Source organism: Ammospiza nelsoni, chromosome 22 (genome assembly GCF_027579445.1).
Source record: "Ammospiza nelsoni isolate bAmmNel1 chromosome 22, bAmmNel1.pri, whole genome shotgun sequence".
NCBI classification, from domain to species: domain Eukaryota; kingdom Metazoa; phylum Chordata; class Aves; order Passeriformes; family Passerellidae; genus Ammospiza; species Ammospiza nelsoni.
The window spans coordinates 4,504,269-4,527,991 of NC_080654.1; the positions used below are offsets into that span (position 1 = coordinate 4,504,269).

The 23,723-nt window shown below is 43.1% G+C and overlaps 1 protein-coding gene across 5 annotated transcripts in view; it reads right to left on the reverse strand.

Annotated features, from left to right (window-relative positions):
- VPS13D (vacuolar protein sorting 13 homolog D) overlaps positions 1 to 23,723 on the reverse strand; it is a 102,446-nt gene that overhangs the window by 2,282 nt on the left and 76,441 nt on the right. For all 5 annotated transcript variants that reach the window (XM_059487302.1, XM_059487300.1, XM_059487301.1 and 2 more), the window contains 4 exons: positions 21,677 to 21,809; positions 19,282 to 19,477; positions 4,886 to 5,017; positions 85 to 325 (listed from right to left, as the gene is read on the reverse strand). In XM_059487302.1, the coding sequence (XP_059343285.1) occupies positions 85 to 325; positions 4,886 to 5,017; positions 19,282 to 19,477; positions 21,677 to 21,809 (702 nt within the window). The remainder of the gene's footprint in view (positions 1 to 84; positions 326 to 4,885; positions 5,018 to 19,281; positions 19,478 to 21,676; positions 21,810 to 23,723) is intronic.

A 23,723-nucleotide genomic window follows, 5' to 3' on the forward strand; every position in this document is an offset into this window, starting at 1 on the left:
TCAGAGGGGGAAAGGTGCCTAAATTCCTTTGCTCCCAGGTGGAAGGTGCCTAAATCCCTTTGCTCCCAGGGTGCCAGTGCTCACCATGGGCCGCTGCTGCGAGGGGCCGGGCATGGCCAGCCCGCTGCTCGTGTTCACTGCCTTCTTGGTGAGCTGGATGTAGACGTTCCCGTGGTCCTTGGACACCAGGCAGTGGTACAGGTCATCATACCTGACCTCCAGGAAGATGCAGTCCCTGTCTGTGAAGTCTCCACTCTTCAGGAAGTACACGGCCTTGGAGGAGATGAGCACGCAGTAGCTGTCGATGTTCTCCACGGCGATGAAGCTGCAATAAAGGGGAAAGCATTGTTAGCTTAGAGCTAAAAATAGCAAATTAACAAGTGTCATCACCTGTTTGTGACCTTCAGAACGCCATCAGAAAATTGAGTGGTGCAACATGTACAATTCCTCTGTATTTAATTTAAATTGTTTGGATATGGAGCTAATGAAGGATGCCCTCATCTATTTATACAAAGATCGTGCTGTAAATGAAATATTGGTGCTGCCTGCCTGGTCATCAGCTTTGGGCAGTACAGGTACACATAAAAATGTCTTTTAGGAACAGTAATTTCCATACTCTGCAGCACTGCAAGTCCTAATGCTGAAGCTTAATTGCAACTAACGTCAGTAAGTGAAATTGCTGTAAATGCTGTAAATCAAATGCTGTAAATCAAATATTGGTGCTGCCTGCCTGGCTACCAGCTTTGGGCATTACATTAAAATGTCCTTTGACAAGGACTTAGGAGCAGTAATTTCCTTGCTCTGGAGCACTGCAGCAGTTATGGTATTTTCTGAAAAAATTTTTCTTTAAGATTTTTTCTCTTAGGAAGCTGAGAGACTTCAAGAACAAAATGTAAACAATGGTTATCTGCTGCTGTGGAATGCAACAGGTGGATCTGTGATTGGTCTCATAGAGTTGTTTCTTATTAATGGCTAATCACAGGCCAGCTGTTTTGGACTCTGTCCAAGACACAAGCCTTTGTTATTCATTCTTTCTTTTTCTATTTTTAGCCAGCCTTCTGATGAAATCCTTTCTTCTATTCTTTTAGTATAGTTTTAATATAATATATATCATAAAATAATGAATCAAGCCTTCTGAAATATGGAGTCAGATCCTTGTCTCTTCCCTCATCCTCAGACCCCTGTGAACAGTCACAGAGCACTGCAAATCCTAATGCTGAAGCTTAATTGCAATTAACTTCAGTAAATCAAATGCTGTAAATCAAATATCGGTGCTGCCTGCCTGGCCACCAGCTTTGGCATTACAGGTACACATTAAAATGTCCTTTAACAAGGACTTAGGAACAGTAATTTCCTTGCTCTGGAGCACTGCAAGTCCTAATGGTGAAGCAAATTGTAACTAATTCAGTTCCAGAGCTGGTACGTGAAAGGTTTGCAGACATTTATGACAAGAGCTATCCTGTAATTCTCCTGTGCTTCTCTGCTCCCCACCCACACCTCCCTGCCTTCAAAACCAAAATCAAGTTGAACCTGCTGCCAGGATCAGTAGCAGAAAAGAGAAATTAACTGTTTAACAAGGGGTGAGAGGTTAAGCAGCAAGCAGGTTTCCCCAGGGAGATTACGCTGAGTGATGAATAGGAAGAGGGAGAGAAGAGTGAGTTAGGAATATTGAGAGTTATGATGGCTGAAAAGAATAAATGTAAGGTGCAAAAGTGAAATGGAAGTTGAGCCCACAAATGCTTCTCCCCCACTTCTGGTTTACAACTGAAATGAACCTCATTAGTGGGGCTTTAAAAAAGCTGAAAAATTCAGCATTGAATGTGGAATCATAGCTGAGCAGAGTAATAGAGCAGTGCTAAACAGAGTAAAAAAGCTCTGCCAGCAGCCCCCAGGGTTGACAAACATCTGTAAAGGAGGATTTTTCTGCTGTCAGGCAGGTTCCCAATTGCTGCCCCCTGAGCCACTGCCCATACAAACCTGCCTGCTGTCCTCACACCCTGCAGAATCCTCCACTGGCTTAGAAATCGGTGACCTCTGTCACTAACTCAGTGTTTCTGGTAAACAGAAGAGTTCCCAAATCTCCAAATGCACCCTTGGCTCTCCCAGTTAAATATCACTGCACACACAAGCTACTCTGATCTGTAGTTAAATAAACCCAGAGCTATAAAAGATATGTTAATAGCCAAAAATATGCCAAGAGGTCAGGCCATAGTTTCTTTTTGTGGTATAAAAGGATAACTGCAGTAATTCCTCTCAAAGACACTGCTCTGCACTTTCCCTCTGTGCTGAGTCCCTGCCCTCACACCAACTCCAGCCCATGCTGTCATGTGCTGGGAAGGACACAGCCTCATCAAAAAGGGCCTGGAACATGCTCTGCCCAGCTCTAAGCTCGGATGAAGCTCCAGGAAGATAAAAAACTGTGTTCCTTCAAGTAAAACAAACTGGGAGAAAAGTGGAGTTTGGCTTAGAGGAACCCAGGTGAAAGACAACATGAACAGAGCTCCAGACTCAGCACCTGCCCTGCAGTTTTCCACTGGAGTTCAAACACTTCAGGGTAAAGTTCTGCCTTTGAAATGAGTTAAATAGGATGGAGAGTGACATTTTTTATGAAGTGTCACAGAAAACTTAATTTAAACCCAGAGCAGCTGCAGAAGAACAGCCTGGTGCCCTGGACAGGCACATCAAACACAGTGTTTGAGGGAGGCACCAGATCCAGCTGGGTCAGGATGCCACCAGGGCCACCAGGACACCCATGGGGACAGATGGGGCACTGAGGGGCACTGACAGCTGCTCCCAAGCCCAGGGGATGCACCTGGGCACTGACCAGGGGTTGCATTTGCTCTCCAAGAGCAGCACATGATGCATGAACTTCTCCTTAAAAGACTTTTACTGGTGGCATGTATATATTCTGAGGAATGGAAACAGAGGTCAGTGAGTTAATGGAGAAGCCCAGAAACATTAGCTAATTTGTAGTTCAGGCTCTACATTTTGTTCTAAGTTTGAGTCATGCACCACTACCTTTGCTCTTGCCAGCTGTTTCTTTTTTCTCAGTGTTAAGCTCTTAAAACTGGTATTTTTAACCTTTTCAGATATTACTGCAAGATACAACTTTTTTTTTTTTTTAAACCCATACATCTACACTATTAAAAATATCTCAAATTAATAAAATGAAAAATTAAATGAAACATGATCCAGTAGAACAAAGTAGAAGCAACCAGATCTCTGGAGAATTTGTGGGGTTCTCAACAACATCAGGAAGTAATTACACAATATTTTCCAGAAGTGAAACAGCGAGCCTAACTGGAAAAAAATGTGGAAACATTTAGTTAGAACAGTAGAGCAAGGTATTAAACCCCCTTTTATGGATTTAACTCTGAAGGAAAATATGCAAATAATCAGGTCTTCAAATGTGTTTCTGATTATGATACTAGGATAAAAGTCAGAGGCATAATTTTGTATTTCTTTTCCATGACAAGAAACACTGTGTTCCTGCTGAGTGATGTTTCTAATAGCCAGAGTCACAGTGAATGAACAGTGTGACTTGGTGACAAAGGCCACTGAAGGGCTATGGGCTACACCAGGGATTGTTTTTGGTCACAAATTGCTCTTTCCAGAGCCATCCTGAATAGGCACAAAGATCCTGAAAGGAGATGGAAACAGGATACCCCAAATGTGAACTCACAGGGTGACAAGTGGCAGATTGCAATCTCTGCCTGAGGCAGAACCTGGAGTGGCACATGGAACCTGCCCAGTGACACTGGTGACACCAAGTGATCCTGCTGAACCTGTACCTCCCTCTGCCAGCCCCACCATCAGCAATTCTGACCCTCTGCCTTGGCAGATGCTCTGGTGGGTGACACACACAGCATCTCGCACCCTGCCCTGACACAGCTGATCAGTAACTATGGTGGAGATCAGGCAAGTGATGAATTCTGCATTTAGACTCCAATCCAAACTGATATTCCCCCTGTAGAATCACAGAATAATTTGGGTTGGAAGAACCCTCTAAGACCACCAAATCCAACTGTTCCCCCACCACTGCCCAGGCCAACCCATGTCCCCAAGTGCCACATCCACATGGCTTTTAAGTCCCTCCTGGGATGGTGACTGCACCACTGTCCTGGGGAGCTGTGCCAGGGCTTTATGACTTTCCATGGATAAATTTACCCCAATATCAAACCTGAACCTCCCCTGGTGCAACTCCAGGCCATTTCCTCTCATCCTGTTCCCTGTTCTGTGGGAGCAGAGCCTGACTGTCAGGGAGCTGTGGAGAGCCAGAAGGTCCCCATGAGCCTCCTTTCCTCCAGGCTGAGCTCCTCTATCCAGTACTCCAGACTCCATTCCCTCCCCTGAACACACTCCAGCCCCTCAATGTCCTTGCAGTGGTGAGGGCCCAGAACTGAACATGTGTCTGTGTGAGGCAGTTTCAGACATGAAGACACGATGGCAGCAACCAGAACAGAAATACTCAGGGTAGCAGTGGAAGTGGCTGTGTGCTCACATCATGATGGCAGCAAACAGAACAGAAATGCTCAGGGTAGCAGTGGAAGTGGCTGTGTACTCACAACAGGATGGCAGCAAACAGAACAGAAATGCTCAGGGTAGCTGTGGAAGTGGCTGTGTACTCACATCATGATGGCAGCAAACAGAACAGAAGTGCTCAGGGTAGCTGTGGAAGTGGCTGTGTACTCACATCATGATGGCAGCAAACAGAACAGAAATGCTCAGGGTAGCTGTGGAAGTGGCTGTGTACTCACAACAGGATGGCAGCAAACAGAACAGAAATGCTCAGGGTAGCTGTGGAAGTGGCTGTGTACTCACATCATGATGGCAGCAAACAGAACAGAAATGCTCAGGGTTGCTGTGGAAGTGGCTGTGTACTCACAACTCATCCTGGATGTTGTCTGTCAGCTTGAAGAGCTGCTCCTGTCCCTCTGCTTGGCTCTCCAGGTAGCGGGGCAGGAGCCCCTGGGGTCCCCTGCAGCACCGGGGCTTCCGCACTCGCTCTGCCTTGGTCCTGCAGACAGAGAGAACAGAGAAATCACCTGCTGCAGCCTGTCCTGCCACTGACACTGCCTGCACGCTGACTTCTAGGCTTCTTGAAATGCAAAGCCTTCAAAAATCCCAGGTCTTCACAAACACTTGGATCTGGAAGATGTGGTGTCTACTCACACATTTCTATGAGATGCAGAACGAAGCAATAATAAAAATAGAAGAACTTTGTCTACAATGAAGTAGCTAAATTAGTAGGAAGAAGTGACCTAAGCAGTGCACACTCTCTTAAGGTTTTGGGATATATTTATCAGCAGTTTTACTGATTTGATAATTTATTCTTACTGCTCTAAAGAAAGTGTGCAAAAGCCTAGAGAGAGCTCTCACCAATGACAGTGCCAGGAAACTGCAAACTCCATGGTTTTGGAAATAGGAACATGACAGAAGTAAAATCCTCATTAATTAGGATCCCCATAGCAGGGTTTAACATATTTTACCCTTCTGTGTGTCTATTAAAAATGACAATAAGAAGGACACACACTTGTGGGCTGGCAGCCATCAGAGGTTGATATTGGCCACAGAACTGCAGAACTGCAGGCTTGGTTCCTCCCTTAGCAGAATTTTGTTAAAAAATAATACTCTGAATTCCTTCAAGCTCCTGGAACGCCCTGCCCCTGAAGAATTGTGTTACAGGCTGCTGAGCCCTGCTCATTTTCCCTGTCCCTTCCCAGCAGCATCACTCTGGGGCTGCTCCATGCTATTTCACAGCTCCTCCAGGCTACTGCTGTTACAAATTTCCCAGCCAAATGCACCATTTTGGGTCAGTGCTCTCCCTTCCCATCCTGACTCTTTGTAAAACCCTGCACAAGGAACTCCAGCCTGTCTGATCCAGGGACAGGAGGAAAGCCCCATGGAGCATTATCTTGCTTTTCAAGCTGCCCACTACCAGGAGAGAGCACTCACCTGCTGGGGTCCATGCTCTGCAGATGTTTTCCCTGCAGCCTCACTTCCTTGTCACCTTTCCCCTGACCCACACCTGAAGCCTGGGCACCCTTTTTTAATTTGTTTTCCTTCAAGTTTTTGAAAACTCTTAATGCAGTGGTTAGAGCTGTGCTATTAATGTTCTAAGGCTCTAGAACAAGTCACCTCTCCTGCCCCTTAAATTCCTTAGGATTCACCTGAACCATTCTTGTCTTTCTAAACCTACACAAGAGGTGAACAACACATGCCTGCTTTTACCTATTAGAGTCTCACAAAGCAATAAACAGAATTGTTTGCCTCCATGAATGCAATATGTTGAGACAAAAGTTCCAGAGAAGTTAAAGAATTCCAACCAGTATAATTCACACCTTGCTGCTTGTCCTTCTTTCTAACTTCCCAAACCAGGAAAATGGCAAAAAATCACCAATCAAAGAAGCCCCTGTTGGGTCTTAAACCTCTCCATGGCACCTACTGACAAGTTCAAAGAGTGACTGCCTGCAGCCTTAGGTGGGTTTTAATTAACAGTGGCCAACCAATAATGTTTTACTGAAACTTTCCATCTTGGAAGGCTGGATAACTGGGACAGAGCAGCTGCACTGTGCAGTGGGTTTTACAGGAACCATCCTGCAGACGAACACTCCCCTGTGCCAGCCTCTCTAATATTCTGAAATATTCAATACACCAGCCTCTCTAATATTCTGTAATTCTGTAATATTCAACATACCAGCCTCTCTAATATTCTGTAATTCTGTAATATTCAACGCACCAGCCTCTCTAATACTTTTACTTCCTTGAGAAGAGGGATCTGAAGCACTGCAAGCAAGACTACCCTAATGGAACAGAACAGGGCCTTTTAATCCCACAGACACTGTAATTTCAGGGAACACTGGTTTCTAATGTTTGGCTCAAAGCAGGTCAGAGAAAAAGCACCAGTGCTACTAAGGGCACCCCAATGGATTTCTGAAGGTTTGGCAATTTCTGAGCCAAGGTTTTATGTTTTGGTTTTGTTTTTAAATGGAAGAAGCACTTCAGAGCACAAGTTCAGTGTTCACTGTGCCCCCAGACACTGATCCTGGTGATAACAGATCATTCCCTTCCTGGTGATAAGGCCAGCAGTTCTCCAACCCAGTGCCACTGGTGCTGGGCTTGAACTGCATGGATTGAATCCATCACCCCCTTGGCAAACTGCTTTGTTTGGTCTGCACAGCTAAAAACATTCCACACCACTTGATTTTTTTTAATCTAAAAATTTGTTCTACTGTCTCAAGTTACGTTCTGTAAATAATAAGCAAGCCTGGTGAAATCCCAAAAGCTGCAGATCTGTCAAGCAGAGCGGGCAGCAGTGCCCACATCTGGCTCCCATTAGCCAGGCACTCAGCAGATCTGCTGATTCCTTTTTAATAAGCACACAAAGGCAATCCAAGGCAGGAATGGCACAGCAGGGAATGGTGCTGCTGGATGGAGGCACAAAGGGCTGGGAGAGGGTGTTGGGAGGTTGGGATGAACACTGCAGCCCTGCCCCTGCTCCCAGCTGAGCACTGCAGCTCCCACTCCAGCTCACTGGAACCAGTGGCATTTACTGCTGGGCATCTGCTGAGCAGTTCACAGAATCCTTGGAATGCAGCTGGACAGTTTTAACCAGAAGTTTTGTAATCAAACACATCAGCAACCTGATGAAGGAAGTGGTCAGATATTAGTGGGGATAATTACTGACCAATTTAGGTTGAGAAAACTCTCCAAGAGACATCCCGTGCTTTCCAGAATCACCTGTCCTTGCTCCTTCACTCCATTTCCACCCCTATCAGGTACCAACCCCACCAGGTTCTACCATCAGGTCTGTAATCCTGCAGATCATCAGGTCTATAGATCACAGATCAGGATCTGTGATCCCTGCAGAACTGCATAAATACACTGTGGTTTTGAGAACAACAACTCTTACTTATCTCTGATGGTCTCTTGGACCTCAAAAGTTTCCCTGAAGTGTACCCTGAGTACCTTAAAAACATTAAAAGATAAAATTTAGAAGGCATCAAACTTTGTATATCAAAATATGTTGTTCTGCTAAAACAAACCATCCCTATTCTAAAATGATTTAGAAATTATTTACAAATTTACATCTTTCAGTTTCCTCAGTATCACACCCAGAATAATTATTCATCATGATACAGCTTCAGGAAATGTAGCAACTTCTGAGAAAAACCAACATGGACAAAACCCCATGACCAATACAGTAATCACTGGATTTCATTTAAAATGTGTATCTGGGGGATTTCTCATCTGGGTAAGGGAACAGCAGTGGCAACCACAGATGTGTTCAAAAACCCAGCCTGAGCATGCACTTCACTGTTATTTTGTTTTTTAAGTTAAGATTGTTGATGTTTACATTTTTGTAACAGACTTTTTTATGCACTTCATGTAAATGACTTATTGTTTTGTATTTTTTTATGGAAGAAGAGGAATTTGATGGACTGTTGGTTTGTTTAGTGTCATTGGAGAAGCAGAACTGTCATCCTCCTATCCACTGTCACTTTTGGAAATCTATAAATGTTAGAGTCAGAAATGATTTGGTATAATGACTTTCAGCATGGCAATGATTTTTATCCCCTTGAAATAATTACAAAACAATCTTAATTCAAACAAAGGAAAATGGCAGGTGATGTAAGACACAATTCAAAAGCTGCTGGTATTTTCAAGAAATAATAAAATCAAACTATTGCTGGCTCTGAAAAAAGTCTGCTTCCTAAATACAAGGAGGGCTTTGTCTGAGGAGGCTTCAGTGCATTTCAGACATTAAAAGTGACACGATCTGGTAAATTAAGGAAGAAATAACCTTTATCTTCTACCATAAAATCCACAAGTAAAATACCTGGTCCACTTTTTGAGTTCCAGACCATGCACATGATTTCCATGAAATGCAGAATGAGGACAGTGCTTGTGGCACAGACATGATGGGAGGACACTGTGCAAAGCACACTTGGGAGTGCCAGAACCAATTAAATGCTGAACAATGTATGCCTTAAAAACTGAGCTGAAAACTCAGCCATGAGACACAAACTCAATGTTGCAGCCATAACCTGAGAACACAGGGATAAGAAATGAAAACAAACGTGTGCCACTGGTAATGGGGTCTGTAGTGCACACCTCTGCACAGCACTAAAAATCCACTATTTCCACTATTCTTTCCTCACAGATGCACTTAACTTTGTTTCATGTGCGGAAGCCATGTGATGAGCAGGAATATTCCCTGAATTCACTGAACAGAAGGGGAGAGACAGCAGGTTTTTGATGTGCCAGTTCTCAGCGCCTGAGAACATTTAATGCCTTGGGCCTAATTTCAGGAAAACATGTGGCAAGCCAGATTCCCTGCTCCCTGGTGATTCTACTGCTGCTCTGTTTCAAGGGGTCAGTGCAGTTGCCTCCCATCCTGTGCTGGACTTTGGGGTGCAGTCACTGATCCCAGAGATCCAGCAAAGCTCTGCCACGGGATGATGTGGAAACCCAGAGCACTGGGAATATTCCTCTGTCTGCTCCTGACCCCCAGGGGAGCACTGACTGTGACCCTCATTCATGGAGAAAGTTTCCCAGACTTCAAGATAGACCAGAATCCACAAAAGTGTGAAGTAGATTTTTAGTATGTTGTGGATGGAAGCAAGATGGAGGGCACAGGGTGTTGTCCTGGGTTTCTCCTTCATGGGTTTGGGTGGCGTTTTGTAATTGGGCAGAAAAGTCCCCATTGCAGCTCTTTGGGATCAGTTATTGGGTTTAAAAGGGAAAATAATCCAGGTGTCAGCTCTTAATTGGATAGTTTAGTCTGAAAAGCCCTTGTACCAAGAGATTGTTGGCCATTTTTGTGGAGCTTTTCCAGCACGCTGAGCCTGGTGTGGACAGCATGCAAAACTTAAGATAATAATAAACGAGAACCTGAAGACTAAAATAATCCAGTGTGTCTCTCTTTTGTGACACAAAACCACTCCAGGAAGGTCTCCCCAAACAGGTGAGCCCCTTGGAAGGGCCCAGCCTGAGGCCCAGAAGTCAGAGAATCAGGAACAGGTACCCGGCAGGATTCACTGGCTGGTCCCAGCACAGATGCTGTTAAGGTGTGTTAAAATGCACACATGGTGCAGTCAGTTGAGTGCTGGATTTGGCATCAGAACATCTCAGTTAGATGCAAGAATGTGTAAAATCATGGGCCAGACAGCGCCCTGCTGACTGCACATCTGAGGAAGCTCACATGCGCCGTTTATTCCAGCAAACGCATGGAATATATTGTGCTTGTTAAACGTGCTCCCAAAATGCTAGTTTCAGGCAGAAACATGCAAATAAACGGTGCCTAGGGTTAAAACCTCCCACTTACAGTTAAATCCCTCCTCTTTGGAGGGATCTCCCAGCTCAGATGCTGCAGACCTTTAGCTGACCCGACGTGCCTTTAGGAGAGTACAGCATGCTCAAGGAGCAACTGTTTATCATGGAACTTGTTCCTGCCAGTTTCTTGGAGATAGAGCTTTTCTCCCCCTTGCCTTTTCTTTTTACACCAGATAAAAAACAAAATTAAGAATTATTCCCTGTGTTTGCAATTGTACATAACCTCATCATGCTCCAAGTTCAAAAGGAATTAAGAGATTAATTAAGACACAATTTAATTGTGACATCCATATTACAAATCCAGCATCTGGACAAGGTGTATGAGCTTGCAGTAGAGACAAAGCACTGACACCAGCAGCACTCTGGGCATTAACTTCTGGCCCTTGCCCCACCTGTGCCTGTAACAGCTGTAAACTCACACTTTCTCAAGCACTCTGGGAACATCAAGCTTAAGAAGTTGACAAAACACAACACTGCCATCCCAGCTTCCAATTCCCCCCAGACTCCTCCTGTACTGATTACAGGGATGAAAGCAGCTGTCACCTTAAAGGTTTCTTGTCAAACCAATGTGCTGAAAAATGCTCCCATTCACCTCCTGAGTGGATGTAAAATATGGTTCTCAGCAGGGATTTCCTGCAAACACCTGTCTGAGAACAGGAGCTGAGCAAAGTGAAACCAAAGTGCCCAGGACCAGAACACTGCTCAGCCTCAGGGCACTGTGTGAGGGTTTAAAATATTAAATACTGTCTGCTGCCAGGCAGGACATAAGAGCATTGCTCTTATGTCTGTGCCCATGGAATCCCAGACTAATTTGGGCTGGAAGGGACCTTAAAACTCATCCTGGTCCATCCCTGCCATGGACAGGGACACCTTCCATTGTCCCAAGCTGCTCCAAGCTGGCCTTGGACACTGCCAGGGATGGGGAGTCATGTTTATAATGGTCCCACCAATGCTGCTCAAGAAATATCCAGTTGCAGCAAATACAAACAAGGTCACTTCAAGTGTAAAATACTTCAATGTAACAGAAATGCTTTCACATTGTATTCCTGCCTTTCTGGGAAAGGGAAAAAAACCCAAATCAGGGGCCCTGCCCAGCATGGCTGTGCATGAAGGACTGTGTCAATCAACTCTAATTACTAATTTCTTCTCTTTCCAACCCTCCTTTTATATTTCTCAGTTATTACAACTAGGGCTGCAACAGGCACAGCTCTAGCACAAAGCTCACCCAACAAAAAGCTGCTCATGAGGTTTGTTTTGATTTTTAAAGTTTGCAGTTGCAAGAACAATTCAGATCAACTGGCTGTACTTACAAAACTGATAAAGAGCATTCCACATGTTAACAGCAACATTAGGTGAAAAAATTATCTATAAAAATACCAGCCACATGCTAAATGAGGTGACATCAAGGCAATAAATAGCTCCATCTGTATGAAAGAGTTTGCAGAACAACCCAGAAGACATCTCTGAACAAAAAAAGTAACTCTGGATGAAGCAGTGCTGAAATAAAAGCGAGTTGGGCTAAGAAAAAAAAAAAAAAAAGATCCGTTTTACATATTTTTCCACGATCACTTTATAAATCTGCTGCACATTAGAAATCAGACACACATGTACATTTTCCACGAGTACGGAAAGTTGAAGGTTTACATTTTAATAGCAGAGCGCCTGTTTGTGAATGGCAGCAGTGTATATTACAGGCAGTGTGAGAGGGTTAAACAGGACAGCCTCGACTCTTTATAAACTTTTGCCCTCTGGATATGTACTCATTGGCTGCTGTACAAGACTCGAGCTGTATTACACGCCTTAACGATATGGTTCAACTGTCGGTCAGGCTCGGGGCTGGCGCGGGGCCAGACCGCAATCAATGGGACACAAACCTCCCCCTTTCAGATCATCACGAAGGCTCACATTATCTCCTTTTTGTCGTGCTGGTTAAATTTATGGAGCAGAACCCCGAAGCTGCATTCCTTGGCCTGGGCCGGCCCACGCGGGCCTCCCTTTGTTTGGTACTGTAAGGAGCGTGCTTTGGAGGATTGCGGGGTTGTTAGTTCAGGCACTGACTGTTTGCTCATGACTGAAATGAAAAGAGTTCAGGGGAAGGGCAAAAGGACAGCACAAGTGTAAAACCCCATCCCAGCAGGCCCTGGGCTCCCATCTACCGCTCTGGTCTGGGACTGAACACAAAACCCGATGTTCATGACAAAGGGGAAAGTGTCTGCTAGCAGGTAAACACCTGAGCAGCACCTCGAGTTCTCCTGATTTCAGGCAAGCCTGTAATTGCTACATATGAGGGCCCCAGTTGGGTTTTTTTGGGTTTGGATTGAAGGCACTTGAGACAGTAATTTGTGTTCAAACTCGAATAGTTTTTATTTTCCTTTTTTAAAGTTTCTGTTATTTTTTATTTTTAAATTAATTTTTTATTATTTTTTATTAGTAAAATAGTCTCACTACTGTGAGTTTTTCATTAGAAGGCACAAAATGGCCAACAATCTCTTGGTACAAGTGCTTTTAAGAACTAAACAATCAAATTAAGAGCTGACACCTGGATTATTTTCCCTTTTAACCCAATAACTGATCCCACAGAGCTGCAATGCAGACTTTTCTGCCCAATTACAAAATGCCACCCAAACCCACGGAGAAGGAGGAAGAAGAAGCATGAAGAAGAAACCCAGGACAACACCCTGTGCCCTCCATCCTGCTGCCATCCACAACACACTAAAAATCCCAAAACCCCAATTTCTCACCAAGTGATACACCTACACTGCTCTCCATAATCTATTTCACACTTTTGTGGGTTCCAGTCTATCTTGAAGTCTGGGAAACTTTCTCCATGAATGAGGGTCAGAGTCAGTGCTGCCCTGGGGGTCAGGGCACCCCAGAGCAGACACAGAAATATTCCCAGTGCCCAGAGGTTTTGGGATTTTTAGTGTGTTGTGGATGGCAGCAAGATGGAGGGCACAGGGTGTTGTCCTGGGTTTCTTCTTCATGCTTCTTCCTCCTTCTTCTCCATGGGTTTGGGTGGCATTTTGTAATTGGGCAGAAAAGTCTGCATTGCAGCTCTGTGGGATCAGTTATTGGGTTAAAAGGGAAAATAATCCAGGTATCAGCTCTTAGATAGATAGTTTAGTCTTAAAAGACCTTGTTCCTTGTTCTAGATAGTTTAGCCTGAAAAGCCCTTGCACCAAGAGATTGTTGGGCATTTTGTGCCTTCTAATGAAAAGTTGCCCAACTCCCAGCAGTGAGACTGTTTTACTGATAAGAAACAATAAACACCTGAGTGTGAACATGAACTGCTGTCTCAGTGCCTTCAATCCAGACCCAGAGAAACCCACAACTGGGACCCCCACACTTTCCTGCTATTTTTATGAAGTGAAAATCCTAGAAAAAGGGTTAGAAGAGATGATGCAAACTCACAGAATGTGCACGAGATATTTGTCAGTGCTGGGGCCTGAGCCTGACACTGGCCACAGCCTGCAGGGCTGTCCTGGAACATGCAGCAGACACTGCTGGCCTGAATAAAGCCTTTGTTCCTTCCTGCTGGGCAGATGCTCCCAACTTATCCCACCTCATTCTGAGCAGGCAGATCTGTGAACTGGAACTGCAAATTACTTTATGGCCCAGTCTTCAATGACTTTTAGTTGGTTCCGCTGATGCTCATGCATGAATATAATTTTTTTTTTGTTTTCCAAAGACTGTGCAATTCTATTCTAGGAAGCACCAATGCAGACTAATTAAATCTGCAGCTCTCTGGAACTGTTTCCCACAAAGCAAGTGTTACACAGAATACACCAAGAGAGCAGTAACCTTTAGCAGAGATGCTGTGATCTAAAAAATACAGTAATGCCAGAAAACAGGAAATACACAAAACACTAAGAAGTGTTCCTTTTACTTTTTGGCCTCTGTGTCTTAGAGCTTTGGATGAAATAGAAGATAGATAGACAGAACATGCAGGCTCTAGAAATACAAAGATTTCCAGAAGACATCAAACTTTCTCCCTGTCTAGCTGCATTCGAGTTAACAGTTAAATACTGTGAAGTGGGCACTCAGGATAAGAATTCCACTTTGTGAAGCAAATATTTCATGTCACACAAAATTTAAGTAGTAGAATAAATCTGTAGTAAATTCAGCAAAGGATTTATCTGCTCTTTTCAGAAGGAGGTTCATAATTGCTTCTATTTCTGATGGACTATGCCAGGCCAATATTACAGTGCCCTGGATTTAAGTGAATTGGGAAACATTAGTCACCTACTACAAATGTCTGTGTGCCCCAAGAAACTTTCCCATGGCCTCCAGAAGTGCTGCACTGGAAAGGGAGCAAGTTCTGAACCCATTTTCAGCCAGCTCTCCTCTCATACCTGACCAGACTCATGCCACACAATGCATTTCCCTCATTAACCTGCACCTTTTCCAGTCCACTTACTGCACACAGAAACATCAATCTGAACCCAGATTTCTGCACTGAACCCAGCCCAGGCAGCAGCTTAACAGGAGCTGGCATGGCTCACTGCATGCAGCACCTTTCGCCAGGAATGGAAATGCAGTGGAACATCATGGCACTGCTAACATGGCACATGTAACAGCATGGCACTCATGAAAGAAGAATGTAAACCACAAAATCCAGTTGGACAGTGAGCACAGGAGGTTGGGCTGACAATGAGGAAAAGCCCATGGCAACAGGGAGAGGAATGGACAAATCTGTTCAAAGAAAGCAGATTATCAGGAAGCCCTGTTATCCCACTGAAAGGATATAAAGGAAATCACACTGCTCAAGTAATTTATTGATTAGACTGATAAATACATTTTCTCTCTGGCTGCTAGGAAAATCTTAGGAAGGGCTTACCAGGATAGCAGCAACATCCCCTTGACCAGAAGGGCCCATACATGACTGACATTATTGTGAAGACTTGTAAAGTCAGACCTAGATGAAGTCCAAGGTCAGGACCAAGTCTGGAGCACATACAGAAGTGTAAAGGTTCAAACAATACTGACGTGTTAAACCTGAGAACCTCATGGCAGTACGTTGGCTGAGTTGGTATCCGTACAATTAGGAACTCATTTCCTACTTCTGCTCAGTGTCACTGATATTCCTGCTCTCAACCACACTGCTTCTGAGCCCACAATGTAAATCACAGCTAACAGAGAAATGGATGCAAAAAGGCAAAAAAAAACCCCTGAGTTATAATCATCTGCTTTTGACATTGCATCAAACTTTGCAACCTCACTGCACAACTCCAAGTGATGAGCAAAGGAACAACTAGCACAGGTTGCTGCTTTCCACATGAAGTACATTCAAAAGAATCAAATATTTACATAAATTTTCTCTGACCATCAATGGCTTTCCAATCTCAAAATATTCTTTACTAATAACACTCTAGTTCATGGACAGAATTAATCAGAATTGAGGAGGTCACAGAATTATCTACTTCTAATTTTCACACTGTGACTCAGAAAAGAACACAAACTCTTGCAGCAACAGTCCAAGAATAATCTTAAACTTGCACTGATCTGGCAGAAGCCTGGGAGAAAGCCATAAAGGCACTTTCCTGCACTACTTGTTAGGTTAGACACACATCTAAATATAAATGTTCTTTACTTGTGCTGCACCAGGACGTAAAACACGTTTCTAGGCGAGAGCTCTCCAAGCATATCCAGAGACAGAATAGTTTTCCTGTTCTGAACTGGGCTTTAAAACTTTTGGCAGTATATGAAAAATATGGAAATAATCAGAACTGTTGTATGTGACACTGGAGTACTTGGAACACATAAAACCCTCTCCATAAAGGTATCGAATCATAAGCATTAACTGTTTATAAATTAGAACTATGCTGTACTTTCACCAACTGCTTTATGCTCTCTCTGCATTAAATTTAGAATTAGTAGGGCATCTTTATGATTAAATAATAAGTTTATAAGATTAGCCTTGAAAAAGTCCAGCCTAAAGTCAGATTAAAAACATATTTTCTTGCCCTTTAAATCAATCAGCTTTGAAACTACACCTTTAAAGTCTAAAGGCTTCACCTGTGCCTCAGCCATGCTGGTCTGGTTCCATGTTCCCAACATATGGCATGTGCCAGCTGCAAGAGTTCCAACAGAAATCAACATATTTGAAGACAAAAAATACTCATGTCCATGTAGCTTGATCACAGGAAACATGCTGCAGACTGTTCCATTCCATTCACGAATTTGATGAAGTGGATTTGCTGGAATCAGACTACATCTTTTAGGAAAGCCAAGAGCCTCAATTAAAATTCTTCATCCCACTCAAACCTGATCCAATGGTTAAAGTCAAGCAGCTGAAATTCAGAGCTTTTTTTAAAATTCAACCATGTAATTAGAGAATTGCAAGGGGCCTGTAATTTACAGTTACACATATCCTGCTATTTAAATGCAACTTGCAATTAAACGGCTGAGTCAGCTTTGCAGCAGCACCAGGACGTGCAAAGGGTCAAACAGCTCTTGTCACACTCATGAGCTCAGTCCTCAGGTGTTGGAATGTTGGGGGACACAAGACAGATGATGGACTTTGGACCTGGTTAACATAAGAGATTTGGTAACAGGATAAAAGCAAATGGAACTTTGAACATTAGACCTGGATTGCAAGAAGAGTCAATCAAACGGGTATACCGGAAAAAGGAAATCCCATTAACTCTACAAGCAAGAGATGCTGTTATTTGCATAAATTTGTGTATGTGATTTTAACTAATCATTGTAGCACACATTACCAGTCTCCCTGAATAGTATATAAGTGTTTGTATCCCACAGTGAAATCAGATTCTGATCACCAGGTCAGTCTCCCCATCCCTCTCCGTCGCCAACACTCCACTGGAGCTCAGCTCCTGCCATGCATTTCCAGTCCCATCCATCAGGGAAGGCTGCTCCTGGGTGCTGAGCTGGGGAGAGCCTCCATGGCCCAGCAGGCTCCAAGCAGAGCCAGCAGCTCAGGCTTGGAACGTTGTTCTCCTGCCATTCCAAACCACACATACTTGAGCAGTGACAAACGCGGCGGGGGGATAGCGGACACAGCAGCCCAGAAAACAGACAAACCCCGGGTCCTGTGGGGCTTTCTAAACCCCCAAAAGAACAATTTGGCTCCTTTTTATACAGGCACATAAAACCCACACACCAAACAAAACGTGAATGCAAGGTTGCTTACAGATGGAGGTGGCATTTTGGGCCCACCTCCCCCCACACCCCTTACACTATCTACATATTCTCAAGAGCTAAAAAAAGTTTTGATCAGACTTTTGTAGACTGGAGAACTGTGGTAACTGAGTAACCTGAGAAATGTTGGGGTTTTTTTCCCATTTTTCTTTTCTTTCATCTTGTAAAAGGTTGTTGGGTCAGAAACTTAACAGACTGTGTGCAGACACTAAAATAATTTCACAATAGTCATCTGTGACAACAGGATTTCAAAATCTAGGGGAAGCAAAAACATGGTTCAGCTCATCTGTCTTAACCTCTTAACTGACAGCTAACAAGGCAAAGAGAAATATTTCCCAAAGGAAACCCAAGCCCAAGATCAGGGCTGGAGATCTTCTTGCCCTCTCTCCTCCAGCTGCTGTCCAGTTTGCAACTGTTGATAACACCCACTGTGTGCAGGCTTATCTCACAGAGGCATGTCAAAACATGAATTTTAAGAATATGTTTCTTCAAATTACACAGCTCAACCAGAAATCCAGGTAACAGCATAGACAGGTGTGCTTCTCCCCACCTTCACATAAATCAACCTGCACAGTCACAAAATTAAGACATGCAAAAGTGAAACACTGAATTTTCTCAGGGATGCACTTTGATTTCTCAGTTCATTTTGTCCATGCAAATACACTTACTAAATTTCAATCCTTGACCTCTTGGTTTTACAAATCAGGGTAAGTCCCAAATATCTAAGACACACATGTACAAACTTCCATTTTCAGAACAAAGCTCACCTAGGGTAATTCTTCAGGCTTCCTGCACCTCACTCACACTTCATCAGACTTATTGTTTACTGAAACCCTGATGTAGACCCTTCAGAATTCCAAGAGTGGCATAATAAAACACAGGAAATGGAAAAGCCAAATGGGAAGACAAAACAAGCAGAAAACCCAACATTTTTCAAACATTTTTCTCTAAGCTTTCTGACAACAAAACCTGCTTAGGGCTTTCCTTCACTCCAGCACACAGGTCTCATGTACATGAAGGAGGACTTCTTGGCACAGTAATACAAAGCAAACTCTTGGCCACAAAGAGCACAATGACTCTCCTCTCAGAGCAGCCCTTTCAGAAATTGGTCCTTTCCCTCTGCCACACTCACAGTCAGTGCTAATAAACATTTATTTTAAGCAAAACCATCATTACTTTGCTGAGCCCACATTACAACTGTAACAGACTACAAGAAGAAGCCAAAGCATCTGTCCTGATGTGCTGACACCTCACAGCCACAGGAGCATGGGCACATGCACATAAGGGCACACAGCCACCCCCTTTCATAACTGAGAACTTTGCACTGAATAAAAATTAAAACATAGTGGCACTATATTGATGACAGAACTTTTAAAATGTTTCAATAATTTTTTTACAGTAAAATGGAAGGTGGAGGTAGAGCAGGGAGAGCTTCATTTCAACTCTGTGCAGATTCAGTGGTAGAAGTTAAATCTTACTACATACAGCCTTTCTAAAAATTTTGCTTCATCTAATGGTGTAGGTGAATAATTCCTACTTTATACTGCAGCTTTTCCAGGCAAATTTCACTCTTGTTCAAGTATCAACAAATCTCACTCTTGTTCAAGTATCAGCAATTGGCATCTATTAAACCAAAAGCAAACTGAACGCAATGGTCTGATAACAGCTCGTGTTAACTCTGCTCCATTGTTGCTTTGCCTGAGGAAAGAGAATCAGTTCAGAAGCTGCAGCAGGCATTAACACACAGTTTTGGAGTGTTATTGATGAGAAACCCCAGCTGTGGCTCACCTGGGGCCGCTCAGGGTCGTGGTGTCCCTCAGCGCCTGTGCGGTTTCCGAGGCGAAGTCCAGCGCTCCGGCCACGGGTTTGGTGACAGTGCCCACCAGCCCCTTGCCCAGGCCAGATATGAAACCACTGACCCCTCCTTCTGTCTTCACACCTTCCACTGTCGATGTTATCACGCTTGTCAATCCTCCAACGATACCTGCCAAAGACAAGAGCAGCACAGAAGTCCAAAATTATTGGCTCTAGAGCTTACAGAACCTCATCCACCTGGTGCTCTCTGCTATCGTATTTGGGGGATGCCCCAATGAAGGAAGGAATGATGGGTCTGATTCCATGTTCTCAGAAGGCTAATTTATTATTTTATTATACTATATTATATTAAGGAATACTATACTAAAGAATACAGAAAGGATACTTACTGAATGCTGAAAAGATAATAATGAAAACTCCTGACTCTTTCCAGAGTCCTGACACAGCTTGGCCCTGATTGGCCAAAGAGTGAAAACAACTCACAGCAGAATGCAATGAAACAATCACCTGTGGGTAAACAATCTCCAAACACATTCCACATGTGAGCACAACACAGGAGAAGCAAATGAGATAAGAATTGTTTTCCTTTTCTCTGAGGCTTCTCAGTTTCCCAGGAGAAAAAATCCTGGGTGAAGGGATTTTTCAGAAAATGTGAATGCCACACTCTGCCTACAGGGTTTATTGTGCATTTAATTTAATACACAAACTCAATGACATTAACCAATAACTTTATACTTTGTATATGCAGTATACATATGAATATGTACAGACCGTATTATCCCACAGAAAAATATTTAATCAATCATTAAATATGTGTATTTAAAAGTATTTCTATACTGGTTCATTTCCAGCTGCACTTACACCAAGAGTCCTCATCTATTGCACAGGTTAAGTGGTTACTTAGGATGTAACAAAATTCCATCACCACGAAAGCTGGTACAATTTGAGACAGAAAACAGTGTGCATTTCTCCACTGGATGAAGTTAATTATAAACTGGCACTTTAAATGTCTTTAAAGTAATTTTAAGTGACTTTAACTGTGATGCGGCTGACAGACATTTTTGTGCACGTTTCCCTTCCAGAGAACTTCAATGCTCTGAGAAATCAAGCACCTCCTGAGGTTTCAAAAGACTTGGAACAGCTCAGATTATCTGAGAACACACTTTGGAGATTTCACATCAACATGATTAAAATACCAATTTCTAGTGCCCTGGCTGAAGCACTCACCTGCCCAGCTTCCAGCAGCCCAGGGCTCCTCTGAGGTCTGCAAGTACAGACCAGGCAGATCTGAACTGCCAAACTCAGGAAGCACAAAGTATTTAAATCTCTCCTCTTGAGTAACTATAGTTTATGATTAAATCCTGTCTGTTGAAATGTAGTAATTAGCAGTTCCTTTATTTTTTAAAAAAAACAGAATGGGAAGCATTTAAAAATGCCACAGACTTAGGACTAGAAGAGTCACAGTAATTACTGGATAATACAACACAGTGAAGTGCTTTATAATGGACTTTTCAGCAGAGATTCAGATAATTTGGATTTCCTGTGTTTCTACCAATTTATGGCAGACTGTTCAGCACATTAGTGTGAGAGGAACCTTTCATGATTCATTTCACACCTACACAGTGTCTCTGTGTGACCAAAGCAAAAGGACTTTTCTCAGCATAGAAAAGATCCTCTTTTAGTCAAAGCCAAATCAGCTTTGCACAGGCTGCAACAGTTACATTTAACATTTAAATAACTGAGCCAAGATGATGCAAAATATAAATATTTGATTTAAACTTGGCTTGTATTGATTTAACCTTCTTCAAGAGATAAATCATGAACTAAATCGATGTGAAGTTCTGGCCAAATTAAAACTAGTTCACTACCCTTTACACAAATAAATGTCTCCAGTTCCTAGTACTCTGAAAAAACCCACAAAATAACCCAACTGGTGAAATGTAACTTTAAACTGATGTACTGATTCCAAGGAAACTCAGGTTCCTGGAACTAAAAGCAAATATAAGAAAGCTACAACCCAGCCATATTCATTTTTTTTCAATGTCTGGCCCTCAAAAAATCTGTTTCTGTGGGTATTTCATGTCTTGACAAAGAAATGGATGTTTTGGATGAACTTTCTTTGTAATTTTCATTTTAATTTGCAGTTCCATGTGAAAAACCCTGATTATTAAATATAGTTTCTGTTGACTTGAAGACCAAAGAATGCCCCCACCCTGACCTGCCAGCATAAAGCTGAAAACCAGAAATTCAAGCATAAAGCCCCTGACAGCTCCACTGCCCAGGCTCCTAGCAGTAACACCCACTGCTCTCTGCAATCTGATCATGCCATTTAAGAGAGAAATGAGTTAAAATTACAGCTAAGGGTTACCATGTGCAAGTCCATGGATTCCAGCTACCAGGTGCTCTCCACTGGTTGCAGCGTGGTACCGGATGTATTCCCGCTCTGTCTGGTGCCTGTTATCCATCATCTTCCCCAAACCATCTGACAAGGTCCCAGCAAACTGAAAGAGAAGATAACTTCTGTTACAGGAAGAACAGAAGCGGTTTCTGCTCAGTAAATTCACTGCAGAAAATTCCTGGATCCTACTTGAGAAATGCACAATTATACAACTCATTGTGATATATAACAGAATCCACCCAATCCTTTTGCCATGGAGAAAGCTCAGAATTGTATGAGCAGGTGCAACTGGAATGCTGAGGTGACAAAGAGGTGCCCCAGCTACTGTGGCCAAGCCAAAACAAATCAAATCTGTGAAAGAGCAAATCTGAGAGCAAGAAGGAGCAAGTCTGTACCAAAAGCGGTGCCCATGACCCAACTGCAACCCCTCAAAACCTAAAAAATAAATTAACATTTATTAACATTTAGATATAAAGCTTTTCCTCTGCAAAGATACGTGCAAATCATCAAGGTAAATATGCCTGTCACGAAACTACAACATTTTAAAGAGCTAATTAAATTCTTTTCAGTAACTCAGGGTAGAAGTGTTGTAGGAGTGGGAGCCAGGCCACACTCATGGCACAATGTGGGGAGATCCCTGACAGGATTCCCAGCTGTGCTGAAGTGTTGTACTGGTTTAAAGGACACATATCTGCCAAGGAAGGCAGGAATTGGAGAATGCAACACCCCCTTCCCTTCAAATTATTATAACTTTGAAATGACTGGAGTTTCAGGAAAAAATATAGTATACTAGCATATCTTTTGCCTCTCATTATCATTTCTTAGGCAACAAATGGAAGAAAATTCTCTGAGAGAAAGGAAAAAAAAAGAAGAAGAAAAAATCCTAACCTCCAGCAAGTGTCCACAGGTACCAAACCAAAGGCTCAGGGGGAACCCTGAGTGTGTGTGTGGAGCATTTTGAGTCCTTACATTTACCTTGAAAAGTGTGGGGGAGGACTGGAGACATGCTCATGGATTAAAGGGAACATTATGTCCTAACAGGATTTGTTCTGAGAACTCTGACCATTGCTGTGAGCAAGTCAATGAGAAAGCACCAAATAAAAATGATCTGTTGTGATCTGCTGACCTTTAGTCTCATGTAATCAGATAGAAACCAGAAGCTTGGTGGACGGAGGGAAGGAAGAAAAGGAGACAAAAAACCTGAAATCTTGCCTTGTATTCAGGATATTATTAGAGAAAAGGGCTCATAGAAGGAATTTTCCTGGAATACACTCCAAAAATGATCTGGTTTTTGATTATGTGTAATTGGACACCTCTTGTACCACTATCAACTACAATCAGCATTTGTATTTCCTTTCAAGAAATTAACAGACTTCATCCTCTCCACCCCTGTGGAAGGAAGATCATTTAAAGCTTTGTTGTGTGTTTGACTGGTGCTGGGGAATGGAGCAGGTGCCACAGGAATGTCACAGGCACTCAGGGTGCTGATGTCCCCTGTCCTGCATGACAACAGCTCCTCCAGGACAAGGAGCTCACTGTAAAGGACCAGCCTGTGTCTCATGGACCATCCTCTCTGTACCTACAGCAAAACCCCTGCGTGGCTCAGGTGTGCCCCAGAGGACAACTGAGACGTGCTGTCAAACCCTGATACACTGAATATCAAAAAAGAACCAGACAAACAGTTCATTTATGGGCCCAGTGCCACAATGAAGTTCCCCTCCTTTCTCTGCTATTTCTTCTAAGGCTGTGTTTCTTTTTCACTAATGACACAATGTCCTGGTCTGAAACACTCATTTTCAGCTTAAAGACAAACCAGTCCAGTGGCTCCAATTATCTAAACAAATAGATTTTAACAACAGGGATGAAAATGAAATCCCATGACCTTTCCTGTGACTTCATCATATGGAGACTAAACAGTGATCATGGACTGAGATACTTCTGACCTTGGTATGAACTTAATGCAGATGTTATTTAAAAAAAAAAAAATTAGCCCAGAAATACAAACTGACCTGAAGCT